Source organism: Sphaeramia orbicularis, chromosome 24 (genome assembly GCF_902148855.1).
Source record: "Sphaeramia orbicularis chromosome 24, fSphaOr1.1, whole genome shotgun sequence".
Classification (NCBI taxonomy): Eukaryota; Metazoa; Chordata; class Actinopteri; order Kurtiformes; family Apogonidae; genus Sphaeramia; species Sphaeramia orbicularis.
Window position 1 is genome coordinate 29,616,488 of NC_043979.1, and position 16,341 is coordinate 29,632,828.

At 34.5% G+C, this 16,341-nt stretch overlaps 2 protein-coding genes across 2 annotated transcripts in view; one reads left to right on the forward strand and one right to left on the reverse strand.

The window, feature by feature from the left end:
* Nucleotides 1–4,785, reverse strand: part of fntb (farnesyltransferase, CAAX box, subunit beta) — a 46,746-nt gene extending 41,961 nt beyond the window's left edge. Inside the window, exons 1-3 of the mRNA XM_030128113.1 lie at nucleotides 4,726–4,785; nucleotides 4,533–4,652; nucleotides 838–902 (exon numbers count right to left, since the gene is read on the reverse strand). Of these exons, the coding sequence (XP_029983973.1) occupies nucleotides 838–902; nucleotides 4,533–4,631 (164 nt within the window). The 5' untranslated portion in view covers nucleotides 4,632–4,652; nucleotides 4,726–4,785. The remainder of the gene's footprint in view (nucleotides 1–837; nucleotides 903–4,532; nucleotides 4,653–4,725) is intronic.
* Nucleotides 4,786–9,587: 4,802 nt separating this feature from the next.
* The window catches only part of rab15 (RAB15, member RAS oncogene family), a 51,791-nt gene continuing 45,037 nt past the window's right edge, over nucleotides 9,588–16,341 (forward strand). The window contains exon 1 of the mRNA XM_030127789.1: nucleotides 9,588–9,933. Within this exon, the coding sequence (XP_029983649.1) occupies nucleotides 9,810–9,933 (124 nt within the window). The 5' untranslated portion in view covers nucleotides 9,588–9,809. The remainder of the gene's footprint in view (nucleotides 9,934–16,341) is intronic.

Here is a 16,341-nt window from a genome sequence, read left to right on the forward strand (position 1 = left end):
ACATTAACAGAGCTTTAATATAAACAATCAGCTGACAGAGCACAGAGAGTTTATAAGACACAGTGTTATTTTGATCAGTTTTTAAATGGAGGTGAAAACTTGATGATACCATAATAGAGATGAGCATTATACTTTATTTAGTGGGTAATTCAGTCTGTGGAGATGTAGCATTAATTCATTTGTGGTTTTGGTAGTTGTCCATGCATTCTGGTACACAACTTCCTCCTTCCCGTCAGTCTGGAATATCAACACTACATATCATCATAGTACATGTTACAACTGACAGGATCTTGAGGGCTTGTATACAGATTCTTCAGGCTTTATTATTATTATTATATCAGAGGTGAGAGATCCAGTTGTTACATGTAAGAATGATTGCACAGAAACAAGCCTCAGGTATACTTTCATATAAATCTTCAGAGGTTGATTGAAAAATGTCACCTCAATTTACTGTTTATAACTGGGAGCCACTTGTCACTCATCATACATATAATGAATACTGTCAAAAAATATCACTTTCTCTTCAAGTTGATGTTACACTTTCTTTCAGTTTATATGAAATGCATGTCATTTTCATTCAAAGCTTAGTTATAGTAACTGCAGTTACAGTCAAAGTGCTGCAGCTGATGTGGAAACATATTAGATGTAGAGAAACCCGAGCAAAATACAAATGCAGCCAAATGAAAACTATATGTGTACATGTGGCAGCTGTGGCAATGTAATCTACTGTAAACCATGAGAAATAATATAAAGACATAAATATCTTAGAGTAAATGTTGTCCTAACCATTATCCTTGGCATTAATCTTATACCGTTTTAGAAAGTGTGTGTACTTACTGTGGTAAGCTGTGAATTTGTTTGTAAACATTGATGACCTCTTCAATGCTGTGTTCAACTTTTTTCTGGGGGAAAAAGAAAGAGGAGATGTTGTAAATAGACACAGATCAGCAGTGTAAAACCTGTGGATTGACCTGAACACACAGATTTGAACTGTAATAGGATGAATGGACATTAGACACGAATATAGTGGATTAATTTGACATGAGTAAAAATCGTTTTACTTAGTTTGGTTTATTTCGAATATGCAAAAAAACAAAGTAATCCTACTTAGTATTTACATATGAAACAGATTATAAGAAAACAAAACAAACAAAAAACAAAACCCTATACATATACATGAAAGCAAAGTATGACTTCATTTCCATATTCGAAAAGGAGTGGGAGGAAGTATAACTTTTTCACTTAGTTTCCATGTGACATAATAGATGGGTGTCAAATTAAAGGAAAAATCAAATAAACTTGGATGGCTGCGCTGTGGTATCAGCACAATAGAACATTTACAAAAACAAAATCAGGAAATCTGAGCCATGTTACCATCCATTCAAATCCGACTCTTACTTCCTCTGTGACTTGGCTTGCACTGATGCTGTGATATTTGAAATCTGCAGGTCAAGTAGGTTTAGGTCCAATACTAATACACCCTTTGTCCTCCAAGTTAAGATGAGTTAACCTTGTTATCCTCTTGGGAAAACACATTCTCTGCATTTTACTCATGTTAGTGTTCTGGCACTACACCACCTTCTGTACATCACACAACCATATGCTATTTTGATGGATGGGTTTATGATGGCCTGGTCAACAACATTATGATGGCTGGAAATTCTTGCTGTGACACAGTAGTGCTAACCACTGAACCACCCTACAGACAACACAGAGGTGTTACTGATAAAAATTTAAAATGCTTTGTTCATTTTGGTTTTCTCAGAAGGCCATTCCTGAAAACCAGCATACCTTAACTCCAAGACCTTAAACTGACAGACCTAAATAGGATGCAGATATTTCTAATGATACCAGTTACAAACACACATGTTTTTTTAAATGTAAACAGTGAAAAATGACCATTAAGTAAAATATCCTAACTAACAAATCCTGTCTTTCAGGAAATGATAACATATAAAAGTTAAATCTTCAAGTTTCAGCTGGACACCCTAAATATTTATAAAATCAGAAAATAATCTTTGTTCATTGAAATAAAATAATACTAGGCAGGGATAGATTAATTGTAAAAACCTGAGATAAATGATGCACCCTAATGGTGGTGGAGAGAACTAACACACTGGTTTACCTCCAGTAAGTTTTTAATTAGGATCAGCTCAAGTGACAGCTCTAGAAAACTAACATCATGGTCATTTAACCTTTCAGTGACCACTTGCTCCCTTTGGATGGGGGTACTATCACCTTGGAAGAGACCACACCCATTAGGATAGAAATTAATAAATGTGATCACTCAGAACTATTTTGTATCGATTTGCAGGGACTCTTTTACATATGCACTCAGCCAGGCTTAATGGAGATTATGGGGAAGGATAACCAAATCAGTTTTTTGCACATCTTTGTAAACCAATGCAGATGGCTTTGGCATCAAAGAACTCTAAAACACGCACACATCTTTGTAAAGACTTTGTGCACGATAGCTCTACTATAATATTCCCGTGCATGTAGCTGTCAAATGTCTACTCAAGCCAATAGCCTGATCACGTCCTATATCGACATTCTCAGTCACTTGAGAAATAGCTGCTCTTCTGTTTTTCCTCTCACATTTCACACTAATGTACAAGCATCATACTCATAAGATGGGGCTCTGACAATCAAATCAAAAACTCATATTGATAACCTGGTGAAGATGGTGAGTAAGACCATGGGTACCCCTGCTCCACTCATGTTCATACAGGCCACCATCAGGCAGGCAAACAGTATTCTTTCAGACTCATCACATGAACAGTCCTGTTGTGCAGGCTCAACAGATTTAACCCTCTCATCTTAACTCCTCATTAATGAGCTTGTTTGAAAGCTCATTAATGAGGAGTTAAGTGCAGCTACCAAAAGGAGGTTGTGTACAAAGGGATGTAGCTTAAGTATGTATGGGGGTGTGTGTATTTTAGTTTTTTTTTTAAATAATATTTGTAACTTATTTTAACTTATTTATTATATGTCACGTATTTTATGTGTTTTTAGTAAAGTGTTTTTCAACCTTGGGGTCACCTGGAATTCAAATAGGGTCGCCTGAAATTTCTAGTAATTGATAAAAAAAACTAAACATAACAAACAAAAAAAAAATTACTAATAAAAAATATATGTTGAGTTAAGAGAGACAATCCCAATCCATAAAAGGCATGACGAACTGTGAAGCTGAAACTGAAGCACTGTGGTACTGTTTATCTTTTAAATGTACATTGTGGTCAGTTTCAGATGCTGCAACTCTTTCATAATTCATAGTTTGAGTTATTGTTTGTTCAGTATTAATTGTCAGCCTTGTAAATACAAGCTGGACTGACAGTACATATCCTAACCAAGGAAAATAAAATTCTCACTTTGTGCAGTAATCTACACCTGGCTTTTCTGCCTCTATCCACAATAATCTACATTATATAGACTATAATGTCCTCTAAAATTAATGTTTATTTGCAACATAGTATAGCAAACTATTACATGATCAAAACAAATTAATTTTTTTTAAAAAGTCTCCACTTTGAATATCTGGGGTTGCCAGAAATTTGTGATGTTAAAATGGGGTCACAAGCCAAAAAAGGTTGGGAACCCCTGTTTTAGTAGCATGTGTTCTGTTTTATGTGTTGCAGTGCAGCTTGTTTTTGCAGTTGTCAAAGCCACATTTCACCCACAGGAGACAATAAAGTGAACCTTGAAGATGAGTGCAGTTTTACACATTTACTGATGGACTTTTTCCATTGATCTGAATGCATATGTCACTTTATTTACTGCTCCTGATGAAACATGAGTTAGTTGGGGCTTTCAGACAATCATGATGCAAAATCCAGAGGCATGCTTGGCACTACACATATACCAGAGCATGGATGGATTGTAATTGTCCATTTTTACAACACAGTGGAAGGTTTCCATTCATTTATTCAGAGTTTTGACATTAATTTATCATATGTAATTGTAACCAAAACTCATGATCAATAAAAACAACGCAATGTTATAAAACACATAAAATCAAGTAAGCTTGGTGTTTTGGTTGTGTATTTTCCTTTTGTTTCTTCTTCAGAAAATAAGTGGGATTTAGGAGAGGCGTCTGGTTTAGATTCTAAGCCCTGAACGAAGTTGACAACATGCTGCCTGTGGACATGAGATTACAGATAAAGATGCTCTCTCCTTCTCTGCAGTCCCATTAACGTGCTAATATTAAATTCTCACAGTCTGCGCCGTCCGCAGTCTTAACAGTTTAAGTCAGTTAGCTAAGTTAATTAAAAAGTAATCTCATTAGGATACACAGCTAGCACACCAAAAGCCCAAGTCTGCTCATTTATAACGGTAAAAATTCGGTATTTTAATAAACGGGACATAATTTCTGCATATTTTTTTTTCACCTGTGGGTTGGTTGAGAGTTAACAAGTTAGTGAATTAAACAGTACCAGGTAAATATGGGTCACACTTCCATCCAGAGTGGAGAGCTGAGACTCATCCACACCACCGTTAGCATTAGCCACATTAGCCAACGGAGCTAATCTCACCTGCTCCACTGAAGTCAACGTCTCCACGCCGTCATCCACGAACATTTCTGCCGGGTGGCACTCACTGAAGCACCGCAGAGGTGTAGGTCCCGGGTCCATTGTGATGATAGTGCCGGTTAACTGCAGGGGTAGTGAGGTTTTTACAAAAAAAAAAAAAAACGATGCGGTGGGTTTGTTTTGGTAGTTGCCTTACTTTCTGTCGACTCTGTTCACTTCCTGCTGAGGTTGGAGTGGGCGGAAACTTCAAGGACACTCGCGCGCACACCCGCTACGGCGTCTCCAAGGGAACAAACACCTCCCAGTTTTATCACAACCGCCTCCTCTAAAAGTGTCCCCAATGTTTCTAAAATAAAATGTATAATTTGTATTTTCATTACTATTTATACATGTCTTCATTTGAGTCAACATTGATTCTCCAGTTGTTTTATTCTGATATCAAAAAATGTCATTATATTTACAACCTTCATCTGTGTCAAGTTAGATATAAAACAACAAATACGTGGAATAAACCTTTAAAAATAAAACATCTTAATCTCGGTATGGTTTATTCTAACGTATCCACACTCTTATTCGCATTTACGGCACAGAAAATTACAGTCAGTGTATATTTTTGTTTTAAATTTGTGTAAAATTTTAATGATCCATGCATTTAAAAAAAAAGCCCAAAATGAATTTTAATTCACATAGCATGTATATACAGTCTATTAATATATATAATCACATATAATATTTTACCATTTTGAGTTATACAATTTTAACTAAACAAACAAACTTAATGTGTCATTTTGACTGCCATGTGTTTTACATTTAATAGTAAATAGGCTACTAATATATGAATAAGAAAGCAGGAAATGAGGTGGTTTTTAACTTTCAGTGCTAAAATCTATTTGTAATAACACTGGGTCACAAAAAAATGTTTTTTGCAAGTTGTCTAGATTTTTTTCAAGGGAATTTGGACCATTTTGCACCGCTAAATCAAAAAATGACATCTGTTTTTCTCAATCAGGTCAGGTTTTTTTGCTAATTTGATTTTGAAAAATTTGATCTTCTCACAATCTGTGCCCAAACTTTATCTTGGTCACCAAGTTTAATACCAAAATAAGATTGGTAAGCACACTTTATGAAACTTGTGACTTGATTCCTGTTAGGTACAATGGTGTATTCACCGCAGATGTAGCAGAATACGTCAGGCTTATTTTTGCAAGATGTTCTAGTTGAAGCCATTTCATTCACCTGTAATATTAAAAAAAATACATTAATCGTAAATTGGCAAAAGTAAAATCTTCAGAACTCATTTATTGCAAGAAATATGAAAGAATTTTGTATCATATGATGTGAAAATACCCATAAATGTAAGCAAAAATGTTAAAAAGCCAATATGTAGCATAGTTCAGAAAGTTGACCTGATTGAGCAAAATTAATGTGATTTTTGGATTCAGCACACCAAAATTATCCTAAACCAGCTCAAAAAACTTAAACAATAAATTTGTTGTTGACCAGTGTAATCAGCTTATTCAAGACCCACATGTCCCAGTGATAACATTGCAGAAACCACTTCATTGTGAATAAAATGGACAAAAAAGGATACATCATCTGTTAAATAATGTTCAATATGATTTGTGCTTAAAATAGATAATTTTAATAATAAACTATTTACTGACAGAAGTATCAACAGCCAACTTTCTCTGTGAGCTCCAGGTTTATTAAATCCATTCAGTACGCTGTTAATTGCAAATTTTGAAAGTGAATTATGTTGTTTATGTCTCATTGAAGCTCATTATACACTGAAATATTAAGAGACATAATGTAACAGCCCCATCATGAGCTAATTGTGTGGATCTGTTTTATCCAGGGTCCTTGAGTGTAAATTGTATAGTAGAAGGAGGGGATAGCAAGTGCATGTAAACAAAATTTAATATGTCAGCAAGAAAAATAAGAGAAACAAGTCTTAAAACCCCTCATTTTGTTTCTTTACTGTCATTTTTTAATTTCCCTGTGCAGAATGATGTATGTCATTGATGCTATTAGGATTTATATCTATCTACTGGTGCTGCAAATTTCATTAAATATAGGCATTTATTCAGAGGCAGAATGTGTGACTGCAGAATTATTTTTTTTTTCGTGGGAGTAGAGTTGCATGTATAAAGCTTGTCTATGTTGGTGGTTCCCAAAGTGCTTCACATTCACACACTAATGGCACAGCCTGTGGGGGCAAAATGGGGTTCAGTGGTTTGCATAAAAACACTTCAACTGGTGGACAGGAAGTGGGTATTGAACTGCCAACTTTCCAGCTTGTGGGTGATCTGCCTCATCTCCTGAACTACAGCCAGTCTCCACAATCATGACATAGGCTATGGAATACATTTAGACATGTAGCATTTACATACTCAAAATATATGTTGAACTTGTAATTAAACTAATTTCAGCCTACATGATCAGAAACTGCAGATTTTTCAATGAAGCATGAGGTGTTGTTTTATCATATTTAACAAGTAATTTAATGTTCAGCCATGGAAAAGTCATATCAGATTCAAGTTATCATTTAAAGAAGAGTGCGTCACTCATGTCTGGATGTAATTTGGAATGTAAATGTGTTTATCATGTAGCGATTAAACAACTATCAGTTTGGGCCTTTAATCAGTGCTAATTGGACATTTTACAAATAATTTGTGTGTGCAGAAGTTTGGTCTAACAGCGACCGATAGTTAATGTAATGCTTGTCAACTTAAATTTGTGGTTTTGAGAGAAAACTATATGAAACCACCCTGTAAAGTAAGGCGGTAATAAGAACTAATAAAGTAATACTACTACTATTACTACTACTAATAATAATTGTAATACTACTTATTATTTTTATGATTATGATTATGATTATGATTATGATGATGATGATGATGATGATGATGATTATTATTATTATTATTATTATTATTATTATTATTATTATTATCCCTTTCATGCATGAATTATGAGAGCCTTAATTAAGACTTCAAGTCAAGTTTTAAGTTTTAAGTTTATTTGTCATGTGCGTTCAGGGTACAAGTACCATGGCAGTGAAACACAGTGTGCCCTGGCTCTCTCTCCGCCCAATTTCGAAAAATAAATAACAAACAAATAACAATAACAATTACAGCAATAATAAAAAATACTTAACAATAAATAGCACTAAATAGGATTTTTCCTGAGTATTTTTATTCCTCTGGGCATTAAAAAAAATGTGATTGAACATTTTTTATGTACCTATTTTTCATGGAGTTGCAAAAATGTCCACTCAGCTGGACACCATGCATTTAATTTTGGAAGCAAAGAAAAAATATTTACTGATATACTGCATGAAAACTATGAAGTAAAACTATTTTTATTGCGGCTAATATGATGTTTTCTCACATTTTAACATACGCTAATACTAGTCATTACTCACTTCATAGAGATAATATGAAAAAAAAAACCCCAAAAACTGTTAATTAGAGTCTAATAACAATACCAAGCAACTGATTTACAGTCAAACATGTTTGTGCAGATCAGGTTTATCAACAACAACAAAGTTACAGTAAAGGTATGGATTGCAGTGTATGGGATGATGCATGAGTGTCCACTGTGTTGGCTGATATGGAACTAAAACAATAAAATCCTCAGAATGCAAAGGAACACTTTTTCACTCTATGAGGCACTGTCGACAAACTGCATAGCTCTGGAGGAAAATCAGGGAAATAATTGAAAAAAAAACCATTTCTAAACAAGTCATGTTAGACCCAAAGTTATTTCTGTTTGGCATATATCCAGAAAAACATAAATATACAACAAATGAATGGATTTTTATAGACTTCAGTCTTATTGCTAAAAAATGCATTTCATTACTTTGGAAAAGAACTCATAAACCAACTGTTAGTCAGTGGATACAACAGATGCTTTCTACCCTTCCACTAGAAAAAATTTCCTCTATTCTCAAGGGCAAGCAGGAGTTATTTGAACATGTTTGGAATCCTTTCATTGTGTATGCTAAGAATCTAAATTTATTGGAGGACAATGCAAACATTTGAAAAAGTTACTGCTGTGGCTTCTAAACGTGGATGCTCAGATTTCTGTTTTTTGTTTTTTTTTAACATAAAAATGTTTGTGTTTGTAGTCAACAGGTTGCATGGATCTGATATATGCAGTGTTTTTTGTTTGTTGTCTGTTTGTTAAAATGATAAAAATTTAAATAAAAACATTTTGGCAAAAAAAACCAAAAAAACAACAACAATAAAATCCATGAATATACAAGAGAACTGCTGTAGAAGAGCTGTCTACTGTTGTGACCACTGTACATGAAAGAGTTATCATTATTATTATTATTATTATTATTATTATTATTATTATTATTACTATGAAAATGAATTGTTACTATATGTGTAATGAAATGATGGAAATTCAATAAACAAAAATGAAATAACAAAGTAAAACATACACAACATTTTTTTTATTTCCAACTTTATTGAAAACATTTGAGTATACATTACAAACATTTAAACAAACAACAAGATGTCAAAAGGGAAAAACCACTTGAACATATAAGTTTAAGAAAATAATGCAAAGATTTAAAGATACAAAGCATAATATACAAATAATAGTATAAAAAGTAAATAAATAAATAAAAATAACAAATCTGACAAATGTAAATAAATAAGTGCAACAGAGAGTTCAGCCAGTATTAAAGAATTGTTTATAAATAGCCAAGGTGTTAGAGCTTTTTTTAATTTAAATATAAATAAATTCTAAAGATTTAATATAATTTTCAAATTCCAATGGGAAGATTTTAAAATTTGGGTGTGTTTTAGTATATTTGTTTTGATGTATATGAAATTTTCCAAATAATATAAACAAATTTACAATAAATTCTAAATTGTTAATATGTTTAAAATATGTAAAAACACACACTACATGTAGCTGCACCATAACTCCATCATACCTCATACTCAGTAACTCCATCCTTTGTGGAGGCTTTTATGTTGCAGAGGTTCCCCGGATGTCCCCCTCCCCTGTCTTTGGCTGTGACTTGACTGTGGTCCACCGCACCCACCGGAGGCTGGAGGCTGCCTGCCGAGCCGGAGCATCCTTGTTTTGTTCCCCACCGACCCAGCATCATCAGCGGACACAAAGGGGGAGCGCACCTCCACAGCGTCGCCTTGAGTGTTTGGTGCAGACATGGGATGCGTGTGGGGAGGGGTCGGTGTTGTGTCGCTGAGTTAGCTGCCTGGGGGGGTTCTTTTCTTTTAATCCAACACTAGATTCAACACTATGGCTAAGCAGTACGATGTGCTCTTCCGACTCCTGCTTCTCGGAGATTCAGGGGTTGGGAAAACATGTTTGTTATGCAGATTCACCGACAACGAATTCCACCCGTCTCATATCTCCACTATTGGTAAGTGTTTTTTTTTTATTTTTATTTTATTCAGGACTTCTCACTATTAAACCCTATAGTCTTTTTCATGGTGTTTCAGCCTTTTTCTATTGATGTCATTTTCCGCGTCATTCTCCCACTGAGGCAGCTGAATCTTCCCTCTGTTTTTCACCAATAAGATCTGATCAGGATTAATTGAATTATGGTAGTGGAATCACGTGGAATAAAGACTCTGCTAAGTATAAATCAGCTGTGTTGTATTGGCTGGGGGAAGCCCTGAGGGGGCAGATCCAACACTTGGCAGCCATGCAGATGACTTTACCAACTATCAGCATTTCAGAGGCTTGGTGTAACCCAGTGTCACAGAAAAAGACCACCAAAGCAACATCTGAGTTTTTATGACAACAGGCTGTGCATCCATTAAGATGACTTTATTGCTTTCCATTAACCCTTTCATGCATAGTGTTCATCTATTCTACAGCTGTTCTCTTGTATATTCATGGATTTTATTGTTTTAGTTCCTTATCAGCCAACACAGTGGATGCGTATCCATCATCCCATACACTGACATTCATATCATTACTCTAACTTTCCCCTTCTTGATGAACCTGATCTGCAGTGACATATTTGAGTGTAAATCAGTTGCTAATTGTTATTAGACTGTAATTAACAGGTTTTTGTTTTTTTTTAGACAAAAATATATAATTTGTGCATATTATCTGAGTGAGTAATAACTAGGATTATGAATGAATGAATGAATTTATTTTTGGTTTTACATCAGTCATTGTACTCAGTACATCAATTGTAACAAACACAAAAACCAAAAAAGGAATAGGCTAGGAGGAAAAGCTTATTTTTTTTGCCTGTCTTTTTCAACTAATACGCTGCTTACGTCAGCTTAAATGTATATAGCATTGAGCATTTACACCATCATAATAACAAATAAAAAATAAAAAATAAAAAAAAGTTAACAACAAAAACACATCTACCATCTCAATTCAATATTTCTGAATAATTTAAACTTAAAGTACTCTTTTTTTTTTTAACTTCACCAAAGGAGTGGATAACTTAAATGCATAATAAGGTCCATTCCATAATTTCACAAAATGTGAAATGTGAGAAAACATCAGATTAGCTGTATTAAAAATGTTTTTACTTCACAGTTTTCACTAAGTATGTCAGTAAATACATGTTTCTTTGCTTCAAAACTCCATGAAAAATAGGTTCATATAAAAATTTTTTCAACCAAGTAGTTTTTTTTTTTTTAAGCATAAATAGGAATAAAAACACTCAGGAAAAAAACAAAAAAATCTTGAATAAGGTTCTCATAATTCATGCATGACATGCATGAAAGGGTTAAGAGAACTGATGAATCAAACCAGACCAAAACCAAAACCAGATCAGGCAATTAAAATGCACATTAAGTAGATGCACAGAAAGATAAAACAACCAACCCATTCATACTGATAAACTTACACAGACTCACTGGCCAATTTATTAGGTATGCCTGTTCAGTGGCAGTCATATATGGCTGCATCTCAGTGCATTTTGGAAAAAATTATTAGACCGTTGTCATTTATCAGAAGAGAGATGAGGAGAGGATGATGAAGACGGCTTCACTTACACCGTCTTAATTTCACAAAAAAGGTTTTACTTTAAAAAGTTCAGCATCATACAGGCACCATGGTCTACTGATATGAAGTCCCCCGATCTATATGTGACACACCCTTATATAGGTCTGTTGTTTACATCCCTATACATCTGGTATCTCTTATTATTATTATTATTATTATTATTATTATTATTATTATTAATAATAATAATAATAATAATAATAAATTTTATTTGTATAGTGCTTTTCATGGAACTCAAAGACACTTTACATAAAGCAGATAAAAACAGAAACCAAACACATTAAAAACAGATAAAAGCAGGTGCAAAAGGCAGGTATATGAATAAAACAGTTAAACATTAAAAGCAATCTTAAATAAGTAAGTTTTTAAAAGGGATTTGAAGGTGTTGAGTTTGGAGCAGTGTTGGATGGTAGGTGGGAGGGAGTTCCAGAGGTTAGGGGAAGCAATAGAAAAAAAATCGCTTAAAGAATATGGATCCTTCACATACTTTAGGCAACCCCCAACATTCCTGAACTGAACTCCTTAACTCGGGACAGATATACTGTATGTGACAAATTTCAGAACTCATTAGACCACAAACATATAAGGCATTTCAGATACTTCACCATCAAAAGTCATCAGAAACAATGGTTATGCAATCAAGTACTAACTCCTGTGTGTATCATGTGACTAAAACAGACAGTAAAGAAAACACGGAATGCCTAAAAGCACTGTTTTTGTCAGTACAATGCCATAGATATTGATGTAAGAACTGAAGTGATTTTGGTTATTATCAAGAAAACATGGAAAATGGGTCGATATCAGCTCTGAAATTAAACTCTTATGAGCTATTTTTGTAGTTATCATTATATTTATCTGAAGAAATGTACCTTTAATTGTACCAGGCATCAAAAAATGAACAAGAAATTGAAGAAAACAAAGGGTGGTCTAATAATATTTTCCTAAAAACAGTCTGTTGAAGTTCCGACCAAGCATCAGAATGAGAAAAAACAGTGATTGAAGTGACTTTGAACGTGGCATGGTGCCTGACGGGCTGGTGTGAGCATTTCAGAAATAGCTGATCTACTGGGATTTTCATGCACGCCCATCTCTGAGGTTTACAGAAAACGCTTTGTTGATGCCAGAGGTAAGCAGATAGAAATGCAACAGTAACTGGTTCCAACTGAGGTCTGTAGAAAAGCATTTCTGAATGTACAATGTGACAAACCTTGAAGGAGATGAGCTGCAGCAGCAGAGTACACATTGACTGGCCTTGGTACACCTGGTAGTGGTGAGGTGCAGTGGCTGAGGACTGGAGATTTTAATATTGCATGATAAAGAACGCCTAAATTTGTATAAAACTGGGCACCTCTTTAAATAAATATGTCTGGAACTGCAGCATCAAATGTGATTTTACCAAATGTTACAATTAAGGGTGTTAGAAAAATATCAGCTCTGCTATATATCGCAATATTTCATTTCACAATACTGTATTGATATTAAAAAGTACAGTATTGATATTTTTAGGTATTTATTCAAATGCAGATATGGTGGGGGGTTATTTTTGGTTTTCTTTATTGTTTCTATCTTATTTATTATTATTTGACACTGTTTTATTAAGTAATGGATATTTGAAGCATCCTAAAAGCACTTTTTACTGTCTGAAAGAAACTAGGAGACTTAGAAAAATGTTGTGATACAGCATTAGATCCTGTTCTGAAATAAAAATATGTTAAGTATTTATACATATTTTTGGTGTAATTCAATCCTTCCAGGAAATAATCTTTAAAAAAAAAAAAGAAGAAGAAACAAACAAAAAAATTGCACTTTTAACAGTATCATGATATATCGTGATATATCGTATCGTGATCCTAGTATTGTGATTTGTTTCGTATCACCAGATTCTTGCCAATATACACCCCTAGTTACAATAAAATATGATTAATATGCACATATTAGGCCGAGATGAAAAACCTGAGAATATAAATCACAAGCTGTTTCCTCTCTTAACCTAGATTCAGAAGCTCATTCGTGGACAGATACATTTCATTTGAGAAGAAACCAGGTCTCTTGCATTATTTCACCTCCTAACCTCCTGGATTAAGTCTAGAAACAGCCACCCGAATTAGCCTAGATTAGTTTGATTGATGGCAGCCACTACGAAAAGGAAAAATGAATGGAGGAGAGAGAGGTGACAGTATTAGAAGAAATTGAGATGTTCGTGTTAAGCGGGGTGCACACATGAGGATTTTCTAAAGCTGAAGAGACATTTTATCTGTTACAGATCCCACACATGAAGATAAAAAAATGAGGCGTTGAACAGTTTTGATGGTACTGTGTGTGGTGTGCTCTGATAATCTCAACACAGCACAACACACACACATAAGGATTCTGTCCCACCACCGATCTAGAATCTAGTCCTCCAAGACAGAAATCTCAAGTGATCTCACATGATCTAACAAAAACAACGAAGAAACACAGCAACAACCAGAAAAAACAACACGTAATATGGAAGAGGAGATACGAGAGGAGGGAATGATGGTGTTCTTGGGACTATTTTTGACAGAAAAATTCAGAACTTCTGAGATCCAGCGAACTTTATGTTTCAGGTCGGCCATGCTTGTTTTTGTTTTCGCCTACTTCCTTGTTCCTCAGTCAGCTCACTTCTTGATTGGCTACATTCTGTCACAATTCATAATTCGAGTCATGATTTAGGAATTGTCGGCTTTCCTCACACATGAAGATTTTTGGTCGTAAATATTGAACAAGTTTAATATTTACGATTGCACTGGTCTACAAGGAAAATGCTTCCAGAATAAAAGTAATGAAATTTTACCACATGAGAGTCACTGATAAAGAAAAATCAAGTAAAAAATGCTGGTTGGCTGAACTTTCCAAGATACAGCCTTGGGTCAAAAGGTGAAATTCAACAATTAACGAGAGAATGGGTTTGACTCAAAAGGAATATTTGTCTCAGAGCTACAAGATCTACTTCAAAACACTGTCTGCACATTAGAATACATTCACTTTACAGGTTCTATTTAGTGGAAGATTTATAAAACTATTATATAAATCTACAGAAACCAATATATATGTGTAATAACACTTAATCATATACCTTGAAAACATCAGCAAACTGGCACTTTTGTCATTTATTTTCCAATTAACCTTATTAAAATACATAACATTTAGCACATTTAATCTCTGACGCAAATCATTTCTAAAAAATTGTGGACCAGTGTTGTTGGCTCTGACCCTTTTCGGAGCCGATTATTGGGACAAATGAACTCTTAACAGACCTCAGACCATAAGCGGGGTACACACATAAGGATTTTCTAAACCTGAAGACACATTTTATCTGTTACAGACCCCACACATGAAGAGAAAAAAAATCAGACATTGAACATTTTTGATCGTACTGTGTGTGGTGTGCTCCGATAATCTCAACACAGCACAACACACACACATAATGATTCTGTCCCACCACCGATCTAGAATCTAGTCCTCCAAGCCAGAAATCTCGTGTCATTAAACATGATCTAACAAAAACAAAGAAGAAACATAGCAACAACCAGAAAACAGGATACGCAACATGGAAGAAGACATACAAGAGGAGGGAATAATGGTGATCTTGGGACTATTTTTGACAGAAAAATCTGGAATTTCTGAGGTCCACCGAACTTTATGTTTCAGATCAACTATACTTGTTTTTATTTACATCTACTTCCTTGTTCCTCAGTCAGCTTGCTTCTTGATTGGCTACATTTCATCGCAATTCATGGAGTCATGAGTTGGGAGTCGTTGGCTTTCCCCACACATGAAAATTTTTGTTTGTATATTGAACAAGTTTAATATTTACGATTGTCAAAATTCGCTCAAATTCACCCTTAACACACCTCTGACCACAGGATAATTTTATAAAACATAAGATAATCTGACATTTCCTGTCCTTGGTTGGGAAGGGGGAAAATCGTGACAAAAACAGCCCGATTATCTTTATGCGTGTACCCCGCTTTAGTCGTAATGCTCAGAAATTACAGAGTAATGTGTATTTGTTGCAGAAAAAGCTATTTGAAGATACAAATTTGTGACTTTTACGCCGCTTTTTTTTTCTCCTGTCTTTTCTTTTCTTCTCTACTTCTTCTTTCTTCTATATCTTATTCTTATTCTAGGAAATGTTATTGTACTTTTAGAATGTAAGCCCCTTTTTATGTTTTTGGCTTAAACCTTTCAGCCAGAACAAACTTTCCTATATCTGTCATGTTTAGCGGTTTTCTACCAGTATATTAGTTCTTCGTAATCTAAGACGGAAATTAGCTTCTCTGCTAAATCTGGTGCATACATCTTGTTCTTTGCAACTAATGTTGATACACACTGTCCTGTTACTAAATAAAAAAAATACAAAATAAATACAGAAAATCTGAATAGTATAAGATTATTTATAGCAGCTGCTTATGCACAGTCACTTACTTGCAATGAAATGTTTATGTGGCATAGGAAAACCATAACTTTGCTTCTCCAACCTGACTAAATGGTTTGCATTTGCTCCAGTTGCTGCATTGCTCAGACGCCTTTGTACAGTTTCTACTCATACTTCTTAGAACATGCATATTTTAATACAGAAATTCTGAGCAGCAACACATTCTCTTCACACACTTCCAGCCACATAAGCAGTGGAAGAACCTGCTGTTTTCTTATAGCCTCTTGCACAAGTGATAACGTGTTCCTACAATTTTCCATTTCTCGTTTTAAGCAGATTAGATATTTCAGCTTTAAACTAGGTTTCCAAACCAGCAATACCACACTTTTAGTCGCT